A 16,322-nucleotide genomic window follows, 5' to 3' on the forward strand; every position below is an offset into this window, starting at 1 on the left:
CTAAATAATAATATGTTATTTAATAATTATAAATAAATATAATTTATTTAAATATTATATTAATAAAATGATACAATATAATACATTATAAAAATATAGGTAACCAACTTCTTAACACGAGACAAATAAACTTTTTGAATTCTACAATCTGAAATTGGCAGCAATCGTGCCAAAACAGCAAAGAAACAAAATCACCTCAGCATCACCGCATCTATTTGAAGGCATCTCAGCAAAAAGTCACAATCTCTCCTTTTCTCTAATTATGTCTTGTATTAAAACTAGGTTGCATCGACCACGTCGAAGTTCCTTGTGAAATTAAACTCCACCTCAAATCCCTTCATTCCTGGAACTTTTCTTCTTTATTCTCATTTCTAATTTCCTCCGCCAATTCCTGGATCAGGAAATGCGTGATCATCCTTTTTAGGTTCTCTTGTTCTTTCTGGAGCATTTCTTTCTTGTACGTATGTTCTAATTGGAACTTATTCACCACATACCCATTTTCTTTTTTTATAATTTTAGACTTAGATCTGTTGCTTTATTCAGCTTAATTAGCGTTTATATGTTGTTATTCTTGACAGCTAAACAAGTTGAATTGCGAAGATGGGTAAGGACAAAGTGAAAATTGAAGAGAAATTGACTGGTTGTGAGGATCAAAAGTTGTCTGGTTCAAAGGAAGGGAAAGGGAAGAGATTATGGAAGAAGGTGAAGTACCAGCTGGTGGAGTACCATTCGTTGCCTGCCTATTTGAAAGACAACGAATACATTCTTGGCCATTACCGGGCCGAATGGCCTTTGAAGCAGGCCTTACTCAGCATTTTCACTATTCACAATGAGACCCTCAATGTTTGGACGTAAGATTTCCCAATTCTTCACTTTTAATATTTTAACAACCCTCTTATCCCAAGTTTGGAACTTTTCATGTTTTATAGAATTGAAGTTCGATTTGGAACTTTTTCCTGTTACGTTGATTGACTTGTATAGTATCCAGAACTACTGATCTTTTATCTTTATGCATATCTCCCTTATGTTTGGTACTAGAGATTTGAAAAGACCATATGCTATGAATTGAATTTTCGACAAAACGTTTTTCAACTTCATTGCTGAGGGCAGTAAGCCACACGGTAAACTAAGGTCCTTTGAGCTTTTGCTGAAAAGAGGTCAATGAGTCATTTAGCTGCTGTCATAAGATGAGGATCTTTTCAGGCCGAGAAGTAGCATCTATTTTTCTTTGTTTGAAAGGGTTATTGGATCGATCGGTATAATAATAGTAATTTGATGCTAAAAACATAAAAGTGTTTCATGAGTGCTACCGCTATCTGACCAAGGATAAGAATGCTACTTTAGTCATTTACTTTCTGGTTCAGAAGTTTGGACTGAGAAGAGATCTATAGCGGGTTTAATAAGTGTGCAATAATGGTTAGCAACAATTCTGAAACTGATATATGGGATTGTTACCAAAGTCCAGAATAGACTCTTGTATTAGTGAAATTTGTGAGAGATCCCCTAACTCATATTTGAAGAGTAACATATGTATTCTATGTTTGTGCCTTGTATGGAGTTTAGGTACAAGGTGGACAGCTTAATTTACCTTTTGAATTTCCTTACTAAACCTCTACTGAAGCGGAAACTGCTGTCTTAGCATGTGCCTTCAGTTCTATTTCATGTTATTGCCGGTTCCTTTATGCTATGGGTTCATTGGTTTGCTAAATGTTCTGTCTATACTATCTTAAATTCCAACATACTAATTGAAAATCAAGAAATAATAGATTACTGACCAGAATCTTGATTTTCCTACTTGTTATAGGCATTTGATAGGGTTCTTCCTCTTCCTTGCGCTGACCATTTATACGGCAATCAAAGTTCCCAAGGTTGTAGATCTACATTCCTTACAGAATCTCCCTGATGTGCTGAGGAAGGCTGATTTACACAAATTACAATCAGAGCTTTTGACTTGTCTTCCTTCTTTGCCGCATATGCCTGATTTGCACAGACTTCGAGACGGTTTGCTACTATCCCCCTCTAGTTGGCATATTCTTGATCTCCTGACTAACTGTCTACCTGAGCGATTTTCCCTCAGCAACCATACGGATGTCTGCGTACTGGTAAGAATGCCTCATCATTCAACTATTTAGTTAGTGTCTGCTTAAGCTGCACATGTATGAAAGAATCATTGCTTCTAATGACTTCTTATTTTAGATTAAATAACCATAATTATCCAGCGGTCTTTATTGTACTGCTTGTTTACTTTGATTTCATCTTATTGATTCTAACTGGTGCTGTCCTAGCTGTAATCAATGCCATTAAAGATGAATTTGTTTGTCCAGGAATTCTCAAATCTATAGTGGCGTTTATATCTTCTTTGGGCAGTGGTGCAGCCATTTTTTATTTTGTTTATTCCATCTGTCTTGCTTGCTTGGCTAAAGAGAGTATTCTATAAGACTATTCAGAGAGAGTGGCTAAACACTTATTAGTACACAAAATTTGCCATTTCAAATTAAGTTTGTTCATAGGTTGATTGATTTGTACTGCAGCATTAATTCCTATGCACATTGCTAAAGAACTTCTTCTCCGGCTTTTTTTCTCCTATATCAGAACTTTCTGAATTATTTGATTGGATATTCCCATGTGATGTTATTCATCTGACAGCCTTTTTGACTTTGGTTTTCTTTCAACACTATTGCTACATCAACCTTAAGATTTCCAATCTCTGCATAAGGACATTTTCCAGTGAGTGCTGATGGGCCTCTATTGCTCAATAATTAAACAGTTGACACAAATAGGGAGTCGTATCTTTAAACTTCTGGATCCCGTGATTGGAACGAGGACGTGGACCTGTTACATATCATAAAAAATTAAAGAACATGAAGCTGTTAGAAGGTCAGAGTTACTACTAATACATAAATATAAACTTCTTCCTAATGAAATACAACTTGTATATGTCACCCCTGGAAAATTTAATCTACCTAGTTCTCCTTGTTTTGGTAGTGCTTCATAATTTCCCTTTACTCTTTTTGCGCCGTGCTTATGATATTTTTAAAAAAAAATAAAAATTGTTGGATGGCTGTTCTATTACCTCATGCATTGCATGGTATGTATGAAAATGTATACAATTGCCTATTTTGAACCATTTGAATAATCTCCCGATTTATCTGATTATTCTGTTATCTTTCTTATCTTAGTAAAGCTTCATATTGAGTCTTTGTTCTTATTCAGCCTTCTTAGAGACTAAGAAATCTGTTAACCTAAACAAATCCCCTTGAAAAGGCCTTCATGTTTGTTTTGTAATTGGGGTGTCCAAGTGCAAAGATAAAAGGTCACTTGGGTTGCAATAGTGGGACACCACTAGATTCCCTAATATGCAGTCTCTTTATATAATGTACTTTCCTTGCATTATCTTTTGTTGTAGGGTTAAGGTTGAGTTTTTCTTCTTCTGGATTGCTTGAATCAAAAACTTTCCTGAGGTTTGCCTTTCTTACTCAACCTCCACTCTTTACAGGGTGGTATATCAATTCATCCTAAATGAAAACATAGTTAAATAGTAATACTTATTATACCTCATGTGCATCTCTCCACTATACCATTGCATGTCAATTTTCTACTCTAAGGTTCCCTTCCAAATGCTGTTCCCTTCAGTTGCTTGGATTCCTCCCATTTCGTGATAAGAGTCAGCCAAGCAACTTCAGAAGTGTTTGCATATGGAAAATTAAGTAAAGAATGGTAGTTTGATAAATCAGAAAACAGGAGTTAACAAACTACTTCTGGTTCATTATGTCCTTTCAAGTGATACTACCTATTAAACTTCTATACAAGAGAGCTAATATCCCCTAGTTATGATTTCTTCTAATCCAAGGCTGAAGTAGCGTTATTTTGAAATAATCACATAATTACTTGGATACCAGGAATGGTATATGCACTCAATGGTCTAGCCGTCTAGTTGTGATATTGATATTTCACTATTGTTCAATTTTTGCAGCGGAGTGTAAAGGAAGATGTGGCAAATATAATAGCACCATTGCTGGTGAGACCAATAACACGCTGGCCATTCTACGCCTTCCTTGGTGGGGCCATGTTTTGCTTGTTAGCAAGCAGCACATGTCATTTACTTTCTTGCCATTCAGAGCGTTTATCATACATCATGCTGAGGCTCGATTATGCTGGTATCGCTGCCCTGATATCGACTTCATTTTACCCTCCCGTCTATTATTCCTTCATGTGTTACCCCTTCTTTTGCAACCTGTACCTGGGATTTATTACCCTCCTGGGAATTGGCACAATATTGGGTTCCCTCCTTCCTGTGTTCCAGACCCCAGAATATCGAACAATTCGAGCATCTCTATTCTTTGGAATGGGCTTTTCAGGTGCTGTACCTATTCTGCACAAGCTGGTTTTATTTTGGCACCAACCCGAGGCGCTTCACACAACTGGATATGAACTTTTGATGGCCATATTTTATGGCATTGGAGCGCTGGTATATGCCATACGAGTTCCAGAAAGATGGATGCCAGGGAAGTTTGATATCGCTGGCCACAGCCACCAACTATTTCATGTACTTGTTGTGGCAGGGGCTTATACTCATTACCATGCAGGGTTGGTTTATCTCCGGTGGCGGGACCTGCAAGGATGCTAAGAGCTATTCAAGAATGGAAAAATCAGTGAGAATCCTTTGTGATGCGTTAGGCTAGTTCAAATGTACGTAAATGTAGAGAAGATGTGTTTGTCCCTCTGTTGTTTGCCCATCTTCAGTAATAAATGTTCTCATTTAGCAGCGATTGTCACTCAATTATCCTGTAGTGTATTATCAGGCACAATATGTACTTTTGTATTATGTTTCGTGAGATCTGTATCTATGATTTTAGAGTTTCAACCACACTGAAAGTTAATAGGATCTCGTCCAGCTTAAAGTATCTTACACAATGAATTGATTTCGTGGAGTAAAGTTAGATTTGCTTGGAACATATAAAAATAAAAGGAATTCCGAATTCTACAGCCTACAGTTATTTTATATTTGGTCTGAATAACTGGACAGTCAGTTTTCACCAGAATACAAACAGGGAATAAAACATAGAGAAATTGCTCTCGTTGAGAGTCGAACTCAAGACCTCCCGCTTACTAAACGGGTGCTCTAACCAACTGAGCTACGAGAGCTTCTGATGCTTGTGTTTGGTCTGTAATATATATATTTTCGCTCGCGCACAGCACACTAATCTAACATACTATCACGTGATGAACCAACTCCACCCAAAATTAAATCAAGATCCACCCCACCTGCTGGCTGCTGCACTTTTTAATCCGAACTGTTACCTTGTTAACACATACTATGGAAAACCAACTTTGACAACGAAACAATACACATGATATCGCTAATTAAGTGCCTACGGCCTAATTTAAGCAAGCAAAAAGCTAATTTTACATTCGTCATTGTGTAAGATGTAATTTTTTCCTGTTAAAAATGCAAATTTATTTAGCTTTTTGCCTATCTATTCTCCACATAATTGTTGAAGCAACAAAAGGTGTATTTACCATAGCCCAAACCATTTCCATGAAAAAGAAAAAGACGTATATTTATGTTTGTAGTGAATGCGAGATACTGTTACATCAGTTATATTTCTAGCTATATACCTCCGGAATTGCTAAACTGCTCGTTCAATTCTGTGAATATTAATTAAGTTCACAGAATACTCGAAATTAGCTAGTATGAACAAACATTCAACAAAATATCAAAAACAGAAAAGGGAAAAAGAAGATGAAAAGGATCTAGCAAATCTGACACAATTTAAGAAGTCACATGGGAACTTTAAAGAAAGTAGGAACTAAAGACGTATGACTTGAATTTCCTCTGATATCGAAACAAAGGTCTACGGATTGGTAGTTAGTAGTGGTATTATTTTATGCTCATATGTGATACAATTTATATAGAAGTTCATAGAACAACTAATTTCCCGTCAATCCTAGCACCCTACTTGGCTTTACCTAATTTACCCAACCTCGTCACTCAAGTTAATCCTCAATGAGTCATCTGTTGTTTAATTAACAATTAAAACAATTTAGGCATTAAATCCTTTGGTTTACTGATAGGGGTTAGTTTTAGGGGTTGAACTAATAGGAAAGAATTACTAGTTTCTGCCACGTTCCTCTATGGGATTGAGCAAAGAATTAATCTAGCCAATTAAATTTCGGACTAGTTACTCTGGAAAATTCCAGCGTATATAGGGTTGGCTTTTATCCGCTTTCAACAACCACTAGTTTAAAGACAAAGTTACCGTTGTGAATAACATAAAAAAGAACAAAAAAGACAAAGCAACCGTTAACTAAATAAGTACTCTATCCGTCTCAAATTATCTAGTATTTTTGTTTTACACGCTTGAATACGGTTAAAGCGGACTCATCCGATTTTACTATTTGACCGAGATCGGGAGATTGCATCGAAGGACGGCCTCGTAACGGAACAGACTAAATCACGAGGACTAGATACCGAGTTCAGAACCGAGGTACCTGTCGAGATCGAGGCTAGTAGCGATCGAAACCAAATGAGACAAACATCGAGCAAGATCGAAGATAGCATAATAACAAAAAGGCGAGATATTCGTAACTGGTCGAGGATCACGGCGTAAACCTCGGTGACTGGTCGAGGATCATGGCGTAAATCTAGGAACGGATCAAATCAGAAACGGTTAATTAGCTAATCATGGAATTTTCTTCTCTAATTAGAATTATATCATAAGTGGGATTCCTCTACTATATAAAAGAGAGTTCTAATCATTTGTAGGGATAGTTGACAAATAAAAAAGCAATATAATTCTCTTTCTAGTTTATACTATTGTTCATCAGCTTGTTATACTTTAATTGTTCTTGCATCAACCAGTTCGAGGGTATCCAAACTCGAGGGCTGAGTTCCATTCTAACACTGGTTTGCTTTGCTTTATAATTCATTTTCTGTTATTAATCTTCACATTTATCAATTGGTATTAGGTGAAATCACTCGTCCTTAAGACCATATTATAAGTTTAATTGTTATCCAATTTTAAGGGTAAACAGTTTGGCGCCCACCGTGGGGCAAAGGATAATAGTGATTGCTTAATACTAATTCCAATAACATACACTGATTTACACTTGTTCTCATAAGAATCTTTATTTTCAGGATAAACTTGTCAAACTCACAAGCAACGCCTACGCATGGTGACAACGGCCTCCGATTTCACGAAAAAAATGACAATATAGCCGCCCCAGGGATCGAGGTGTCTCATGCTGACCTCGAAGAAGCACCAATTGCAAATCTCGTCGATGCCAGTTCACATGTCGCCCTAAATGCAAATTTGGGTGTAGATACCGAAGGTAGCGTATGCAGGGAAGTTCGATCAGATGGTCGAAATACGCAGGGTGGAGAAGATGGTGGAGTTAGCCTCCAATTGATATTCGAAATGTTACAGGCTCAACAAGACAGTATAGCACAACTACAGAATCAGCACCGAACACCGAGTAGGATCGAACCAGAAGTCGTCCACATAACCGAGCATGTGCCGGAAAGGTCGAACGCCAATGAATCGGGGATTGACCCCGCCATTATAAAAACGCTCGAGGAGCTCACTAAACGGATTGAATCGGGGGAAAAAGAAAATCGAGCCAAATGACAAGAAAGTAGAGACATACAACTCCCGAGTTAACCAAATACCGGGGGCAACGCCGATTCTAAAGGGTATGGATTCAAAGAAATTCGTACATAAGCCTTTCCCTCCAAGTGCGGCCCCGAAACCCATTCTGAAGAAATTTTGAATGCCAGAAATTCCTAAGTACAATGGGACCACCGACCCTAACGTGCATGTCACTTCTTATACAAGCGCAATAAAAGGGAATGATTTGGAAGACGATGAGATTGAATTTGTTCTACTGGAGAAATTTGGAGAAACCTTGTCGAAAAGAGCAATGATATGGTACCATAATTTGCCGCCTAATTCCATCGATTCCTTCTCCATGCTTATAGACTCCTTCGTAAAGGCACATGCCGGAGTAATAAAAGTTGTGACTAGGAAGTCAGACCTCTTCAAGGTGAAACAAAAAGACAATAAAATGTTGAGGAAATTCGTATCTCGGTTCCAGATGGAACGCATGGAACTACCACCGGTCAAAGATGATTGGATTGTTCAAGCCTTTACTCAAGGTTTGAACGAATGAAATTCGGTGACATCACGACAGCTAAAGCATAAAATTAATTGAATATCCATCGGTAACTTGGGCCGATATACATAATCGGTACTAGTTAAAGATCAGGGTCGAAGATGATCAATTGGGGACCCCTTCTGGTTCCGTTTATCCAAATAGGCCCGTCGGCAGAACTCAAAGGGATATCGACAGAGAACCCGGGCCGAACAGAGATCGGTATCAAACATACAATGCAGATCGTAGAAACAGCCGCCCAGGATGCAATACCATCCGAAATGATCGAAGGAATGATCGAGGACAGAGCTCTCGAGGGCTCATGAGCAAAAGTGGCTTCGATAAACATGTCGATCCTACAGAAGCACCACGATTATTGGAATACAACTTCAGCATCGATGCATCAGGTGTTGTGTCAGCCATTTTGAGAATCAAAGATACTAGATGAACCAGAACCCTACAAATCGATCCATCCCAAAGAAACCCCAATCAAATATGCAAATACCATGGTACACATGGTCATAGAATGGAAGACTGCAGACAACTGAGGGAGGAGGTGGCATGTCTATTCAACGAGGGTCACCTCGAGAATTCTTGAGCGACCGAGCTAAAAACCATTTCAGAAATAGGGATGCAAACAGGAAAAACGAGCAAGAAGAACCACAACATGTAATCCATATGATCGTTAGTGGGGTCGATATTCCACAAGGGCACATGTTCAAATGCACTAAAGTATCAATCACCAGGGAAAAACGAACTCGAGACTATGTGCCAGAATGCACTTTATCATTCAATGATGAAGAAGCAGAAGGGATTTCACAACCCCACAATGATGCTTTGGTAATCTCTATCCTTATGAATAAAATTCAGGTTAAGCGTGTTTTAATTGATCTAGGAAGCTCCGCCAATATTATTCGATCGAGGGTCGTGGAGCATCTCGGCCTACAAGATCAGATCGTACCCGCAGCTCGGATTCTCAATGGCTTCAACATGGCGAGTGAAACAACTAAAGGTAAAATCATCCTACTAGTAAATGTAGCCGAAACTATTCAAGAAATAAAGTTCCACGTGATCAAAGGCGATATGAGATACAACGCACTGCTCGGAAGACCCTGGATTCACAACATGAGGGCGGTCCCCTCAACCCTTCACCAAATATTGAAGTTCCCAACACCGGATGGAGTAAAAATGGTGTATGGGGAACAACATGCTTCCAAAGAGATGTTCGTGGTCGATGAAGTAATACCGGTATCGGCGCTTTCGTCAGCAAAGGGATCGGAGTCCAAAGGAAAATAAGAAGCTAAATAGCAACCACAGCCACCAGCCTCGACTCAGTCGGAGAAGCAGGGAACGGACGAGGACGATGACTACTGGATCCCTCGATCCTTCATAATCCCCGAGGATTCCGACGTCACCAAATCGACAGTTAAAGAGCTGGAGCAAGTCATACTGATCGAACATCTACCCGATTAAAAGGTATACCTGGGTATGGGGTTAACCCCCAAGCTCAGGGGAAAAACTCATTTATTTTCTTATCAATAATATGGATTGTTTTGCTTGGTCCCACCTAGATATGACAACGATCCTGCCGGAGATCACTACACATCGACTAAGCTTGGATCCGAAGTTTCTCCCGGTAAAATAAAAGAGAAGGCCCCAGTCTGAGGTAAAACATGCATTCATCAAAGACGAGGTAACCAAACTTCTCAAAATAGGATCCATTCGAGAGGTAAAATATCCCGAATGGTTAGCAAACGTAGTCATAATCCCTAAAAAGGGAAATAAACTCAGAATGTGCGTATACTATAAAGATTTAAAGAAAGCATGTCCCAAAGACTCTTTTCCTCTACTGAATATCGATCACATAATCGATGCCACAGCCGGCCACGAGATTCTTAGTTTTCTCGATGCCTTTCCGGGTATAATCAAATACTAATGAACCTGGAGGATCAGGAAAAGACTTCATTTATCACTAAGTACGGTACATATTGTTATAATGTAATGCCATTTGGACTAAACAATGTTGATGCCACTTATCAACGCTTAGTAAATCGAATGTTCGAAGAACAAATAGGCAAATCAATGAAGGTTTATATTGACGATATGCTAGTTAAGTCCCTACGAGCTGAGGACCATTTGACACATTTGTAGGAGACCTTCGATATACTAAGGAAGTACAACATGAAGCATAACCCGGAGAAATATGCATTCGGGGTCAGCTCGAGAAAGTTCCTCGGCTTTATGGTATCAAATCGGGGGATCGAAATCAACCCCGATAAGATCAAGGCAATCGAAGACATCACAGTCGTGGACAATGTTAAAGTCGTACAAAGATTAAAAGGGCGCATAGCTACCCTAGGCCGATTTATCTCGAGGTCTTCAGATAGAAGTCACAAGTTCTTCTCGCTGCTCAAAAAGAAGAACAGGTTTGCATGGACCCCGGAATGCCAACAAGCATTGGAAGAATTAAAGTGGTACCTCTCGAACCCGCCACTGCTTCATACTCCGAAAGTGGACGAGCGACTCTACTTGTACTTAGCAATCTCAGAAATCACGGTAAATGGGGTCCTAGTTCGAGAAGAGCAAGGTACGCAATTTCCTGTTTACTATGTTAGTTGAACTTTAGGTGAGGCCGAGACCCACACTTAGAAAAATTAGCGCTTGCCCTAATAAGCGCCTCTAGGAAATTAAAATCATATTTTCAGTGTCATCCGATCTGTGTGGTGACTACTTATCCTCTTCGCAATATTTTGCATAAGCCCGAACTTTCGGGCCGATTGGCCAAATGGGCTATTGAGATCAGAGGGTACGATATCGAGTATCGACACCGAACGACCATCAAGTCTCAAATCTTAGCGGACTTCGTGGCCGGCTTTACGCTAGCCCTCGTACCCGAGGTCGAAAAGGAACTATTATTAAAGTTGGGTACATCATCGGGGGTGTGGACCCTCTTCACAGACGACGCTTCGAACGTGAAGGGGTCTGGGCTAGGCATCATTTTAAAGCCGCCCACGGGTAATACTATTAGACAAGCTATCAAATCTTCTAAGTTAACTAACAATGAGGCCAAGTATGAGGCCATGATTGTAGGTCTCGAGCTAGCTAAAGGTTTGGGAGAAGAGGTCATCGAGGCCAAATGTGACTCCCTGCTTGTGGTAAACCAAGTCAACAGAACCTTCAACGTTTGAGAAGATCGAATGCGGAGGTACTTGGACAAACTATAAGTGACTCTACGTCGGTTTAAAGAATAGACCCTACAGCATGTACCTCGAGAACAAAACAGCGAAGACGATGCCCTTGCAAATTAGCTCGGGGACTGTCATACAACTTTCAAGGTCAGTAATCGAAGAAGGCCACGTCGAAATCAACTCCACAAGTCTGACCTGGGATTGGAGGAAAAAATATATCGAGTACCTAAAGAACGGGAAGGTTCCATCGGATCTTAAGGAATCGAGGATTCTACGTATGAAGGTCGCACGATTCACATTGGCCGAAGATGGAATTCTATATAGAAGGATGTTCGATGGACCATTGGCAATATGTTTGGGACCAGGAGATACCAACTACGTCCTACGAAAAATCCACGAGGGCACCTGCGGAAATCATTCCGTTGCCGAATCATTGGTTCACTAAGTCATCAGAGCAGGATACTATTGGGCCGATATGGAAAAGGATACAAAAGAGTTTGTTCGAAAGTGCCACAAATGTCAAAGGCATGCACTGATGATTCACCAACCCGGAGAGCAACTCCACTCAGTTTTATCTCCATGGCCATTCATGAAATGGGGAATGGATATCGTCGGCCCTCTACCATCGGCCCCTAGGTAAAGCTAAATTTATTTTATTTATGACTGATTATTTCTCTAAGTGGGTTGAAGCATAGGCTTTCGAGAAAATTAGAGAGAAAGAAGTCATAGACTTCATCTGGGACCACATTATATGCCAATTCGGGATGCCTGCCGAGATCGTATGCGACAATGGAAAGTAATTCATCGGCAGCAAAGTGACAAAGTTTCTTGAAAATCATAAAATAAAAAGGATCATGTCAACGCCATATCACCCGAGTGGGAACGGACCGGCAGAATCGACAAACAAGACCATCATTAAAATTTTAAAGAAAAGATTGAACAACGCTAAGGGAAAATGGAGAGAAATATTGCCCGAAGTCCTTTGGGTGTATCGAACAATGCTAAAATCCAGTATGGGGGCGACACCGTTCTCTTTAGTATATGGCGACGAAGCTCTGATCCTGGTTGAAGTCGGGGAATCCAGCGTCAGGTTTCGATATGCAACGGAAGAGTCAAATCACGAGGCTATAAATACAAGCCTCGAATTGCTAGATGAAAAACGGGAAGCCGCCCTCATTCGAATGGCCGCACAGAAACAACAGATCGAAAGGTACTACAATCGAAGAGCCAATCTTCGACACTTCAAAATCAGGGACTTGGTTCTGAGGAAGGCCACCCTCAATACTCGAGACCTAAATGAAGGAAAACTTGGCCCGAACTGGGAGGGATCGTATTAGGTCCTCGATATCATCGAAAAGGGATCCTACAAATTTGGCACGATGAACGGCGAACAATTACCAAACAATTAGAGCATATCACTCCTCAAACGATATTACTGCTAAGTTACGACCTTCTCCACTTTCGTTTATATTTTATACTAACCATTTGCAAGTGTTTAATCGAAGACATCAAAGGATTCTTCAAACACAAAGTCCCTAGGTCTGAAAGCACGCGTTGCACTCTTTTTCTCTTAGACTGTTTTTTATCCCAAATGGATTTTTCCAGTGAGGTTTTTAGCGAGGCAACCATTGTTCATGCTAACTTAGAGCAATTCAACAGTATCTGAGGCTCCTTTACAATCAACCTCGAATACTGGGGGGCATCACCCTCAGATAGTTACAAGGAAAATACTTCATGCCGATAAGGTATCGATAGGTAAATTTTGTAAGTGTCAAACAGTCAAACAAACCATGCCCATGTAGATTACTCGATCCCTAATGGCAAACATGTGTGCATGTTAATCTATTGAAAAAAGTATTTTTCCTTGCCAGATATTGCATGCCTTAGAGAAATTTTTACTTTACAATGTCGTGCTTGTGATCTTTTATGAAAACTAGCTTAAGGGCCGGTCACAACTAAAGTACGAACAATTGACCTCACACTCGGGGAAAAATCGACGTGATCGAATTACTAAAACCTCGAGATTGTAAGACATTAAAAAGGCAAACCTCGATTTTATAGACCACGGCCACCCCCCACTCGGGGACTGATACTTAGAACAAGTTCGAAGTATAACAGGGGAACAAGCCCAAAAGGCGAATCCCAAAGATAAAGGCTACAACCAAATTAACACGGTTCAGAGACGTCCGATTTTCGTTATAAAACAGGCCTTCAAATATTTTTATAAACCGATTAAAAAGGCTACCCTCGGCTGAATTACTAAGTGTCTCGATAATATCGACCCTCAAAAACCCTAATGGGTACAAAGTCTTTCGAACTCTCGAACAAATTTTTTATTTTATGCTAAGGCACAACAGATTTTATATGACTAAACAATAAACTTTTCAAGCCAGAAGGGGGGAGAAAGCCATTCTTTTTACTATAGTCGTATCGGCCTAATTCAAGAGCCTAAAGGGCCATTTTATTTTTGAGTTCGAGAAATCATCCTCATTCAATTAAAATCTAAGGGTTACCTTACTCTGAGTTCGAGCAAGTACTCACTCGGTTATAAAAACTATACTAGTCCGGCTTCGATCAAATTGCCCAAGCCTCGAACTTATGAACAAAATTTTCATAAGGCATGAATGAAAAAAAAATTTCACAAGGCAGAAAATGAAATAAAGACAAGTCGAAGAGAGATCTTTATATATATGAGAATATTTACAAGGTCCAATCAGAATCCTACACAAAATATCAAAAGTGAAAAATCCTAAGGTTCCTAATTTTTCTCAGGGGCATCTTCTTCTCCATCGAGGTCCTCCCCATTCTCGGACCCCCTCTTGTTGTTGTCATCATCATTATCGGAAGATGACAGCACTCCAGCATCAGCTTCAAGCTCTCTAGCCTTTATTATCTCGTCGATAAGATCGAAACCTCGAGCATGGATCTCCTCGAGGGTCTCCCTCCGAGATTGGCATTTGGCGAGCTCAACAATCCAATGTGCTCGAGTTTGAGCAGTCTTGGCTGCCTCTCTCACTTGGACTTGAGCGGTTTCAGCATCTGCCCGGTAGACGGCCACGATCGCATCTGCCTCGGCCTTTGCCTTTTTGGCTTCAGATTTGGCCTTTGTATTTTCGAAAGCCAACCGAGCCTCGAGATCCTATATTTGCTTTGCCTGAGCAGCTTCTTTTTCAGCAGCAAAGAGTTCCATACTTTCTTTCCACCCCAAGGTATCCGCCTTCATCATGTCGACCTCTTCACGTAATTGCTCGATCCTCTCGACCTTCTGTTGCAGCTGTGAGATTGAAATGTTAGCCATCGTTCCCGACTCGAGCCCATGAGCTTTTAAGATTTTTATTACCAGCTCGATCAGGTCGGTTTGCTCTTTGTGAGTCGTGGCCAACTCGGCTCGAAGGTCCTTGATCTTTTCTTCTTTTTGCCCACCGAGAAGGTTAAGGGCATTCCTCTCCTCGGTAAGCCTTTGAATGTCGGCCTCGTACCGACTCAGCTCAGCTCGAGATCAAGAAAATGCTTCCCGATGAAGCGTTGAGGCCTACGCAGAAAGAAAAAAAGAAGTTAGATAGGAAGAGAAAAATGAACACAAGGGTAATACCAACAAAGGAAATTAAGGCTTACCCGATTCAAAGCTTGTTGTTCTTCATTGAAAAGGCTCGATGCCGCGCCCGAGTCCTTCCTCGAGACCTCCAAGTCGCTCAGGCCGATAGCATCTTCGACTCAGGTAAAGTAATCACGGAAGGGGTCCTCCCTTCTGTGGGTTCCTTCTATGGAGGGGATCTTCAAGGCCCGAGCCTCTTGAATCATCTCCTCATAAAGCAGCGGGGAGCCTCCAATTTCTATTGAACTAAGTGGATTACTTGGGGCGTATTCTCCATCTCGAGGGGCCTCGAGACCAGCCTATACAGCCATACCCACTGTTGGATCATTATGGTGGGAGGCATCTTCAATCCTCGAGGACTCGGGAACCTCGCCCAAGTCTCTTCCCGAGACCCTTCATCTCGAGACGGAGTCTCTACAGCCTTCATCGATTCACTAACCTTTGGGGGCTTGGTGCTAATTCCCACTCGGCCCATCAGCCGGGAGTCGTCTTCTTCCTCTTTTTGGTGTTCCTCCCTTAGATGCCGAACAGAGTCTTCGGTCAGGAGGATGGTTCTTACTCGGTTTACAAGCCTTCTTCTTCTTTGGTTTTAGATACTCAGAGGTTGAGGTTTTTTTCCTCTTTTTGTCCTTCGCCGATTTTGGTGTCGGGATCAAAGTTTCCTCCTCAGCAGATAAGGGCCTCATGATAACATCTTTGCCAAGGCCTGTATGAAAGGAAATTAAGTAAGAAATGCTTTAACAAAATCATCAAAGACGTGGAAAAGGGGCTTACCATGCGTTTTGGCCTCCCATCGGCCTTTTGATAAATCGTGCCATGAGCGCTCGGCATACTTAGAGGTCGAGGCCATGTCCCGAACCCAGCTCTTGAGGTTAGGAATTGCACCGGGAATCCAAGCGACCGCTACATCACAGAAAAGGAAATCGATGAGAAGAAACAAATGAGCAAAATAATAAATAGGAGCTAACAGTGGGATTGTACTTACGCTTCATATTTTATTTCTCGGGAAATGGCATCTTCTCGGCCGGGATCAGGTCGGAAGTGCTCACTCGAAGGAATCGGCCCATCCAGCTTCAGTCCTTGTCCTCGTCTATGCTCGAGAACAACACTTTGGTAGCTCGGCGTTGGAGTTTTATCAACCCGCCTCGATAGAAGCGGGGGCTGTATAACCTGATGAGATGGTCGAAGGTGAAAGGCATCCCCTCGACTTTGCTCACAAAGAATCGGAGCAGAATAATAATTCGCCAAAAGGAAGGATGGACTTGGCCTAGGATTGTTTGATATTGACGGCAAAAATCAACGATGACGGGGTCGAGGGGGCCAGCGTGAAAGGGTAAGTATAAACACTTAGAAACCCTTCCACATTGGTGGTGATGTCCTCTTCGGGG

At 40.9% G+C, this 16,322-nt stretch overlaps 1 protein-coding gene and 1 non-coding gene across 3 annotated transcripts; one reads left to right on the top strand and one right to left on the bottom strand.

Annotated features, from left to right (window-relative positions):
• Positions 1-155: 155 nt before the first annotated feature.
• Positions 156-4,867, top strand: LOC107807422 (heptahelical transmembrane protein 4). 2 transcript variants are annotated; one of them, XM_016631788.2, is made up of 4 exons: positions 156-457; positions 579-851; positions 1,805-2,102; positions 3,974-4,867. In XM_016631788.2, exons 2-4 carry the CDS (start codon positions 601-603, stop codon positions 4,625-4,627), a joined length of 1,203 nt encoding a protein of 400 aa, XP_016487274.1. In that variant the 5' UTR covers positions 156-457; positions 579-600; the 3' UTR covers positions 4,628-4,867. The 2 variants fall into 2 exon arrangements, with proteins under 2 accessions (XP_016487274.1, XP_016487275.1); XM_016631789.2 differs by having other exon boundaries at positions 164-461.
• Positions 4,868-5,071: 204 nt separating this feature from the next.
• TRNAT-AGU (transfer RNA threonine (anticodon AGU)) lies at positions 5,072-5,145 on the bottom strand. Its single transcript has one exon. It is a non-coding gene; the product is annotated as a tRNA-Thr (tRNA).
• Positions 5,146-16,322: the final 11,177 nt, after the last annotated feature.

Source organism: Nicotiana tabacum, chromosome 17, assembly GCF_000715075.1.
Source record: "Nicotiana tabacum cultivar K326 chromosome 17, ASM71507v2, whole genome shotgun sequence".
Classification (NCBI taxonomy): Eukaryota; Viridiplantae; Streptophyta; class Magnoliopsida; order Solanales; family Solanaceae; genus Nicotiana; species Nicotiana tabacum.

Excerpts from the sequence above, each read along its gene's own strand:
- LOC107807422 (XM_016631788.2), top strand. The coding sequence starts at position 601 with ATGGGTAAGGACAAAGTGAAAATTGAAGAGAAATTGACTGGTTGTGAG. Across the intron at positions 852-1,804 it reads GAGACCCTCAATGTTTGGAC|GCATTTGATAGGGTTCTTCC; the intron begins GTAAGATTTCCC and ends TACTTGTTATAG. Across the intron at positions 2,103-3,973 it reads ATACGGATGTCTGCGTACTG|CGGAGTGTAAAGGAAGATGT; the intron begins GTAAGAATGCCT and ends CAATTTTTGCAG.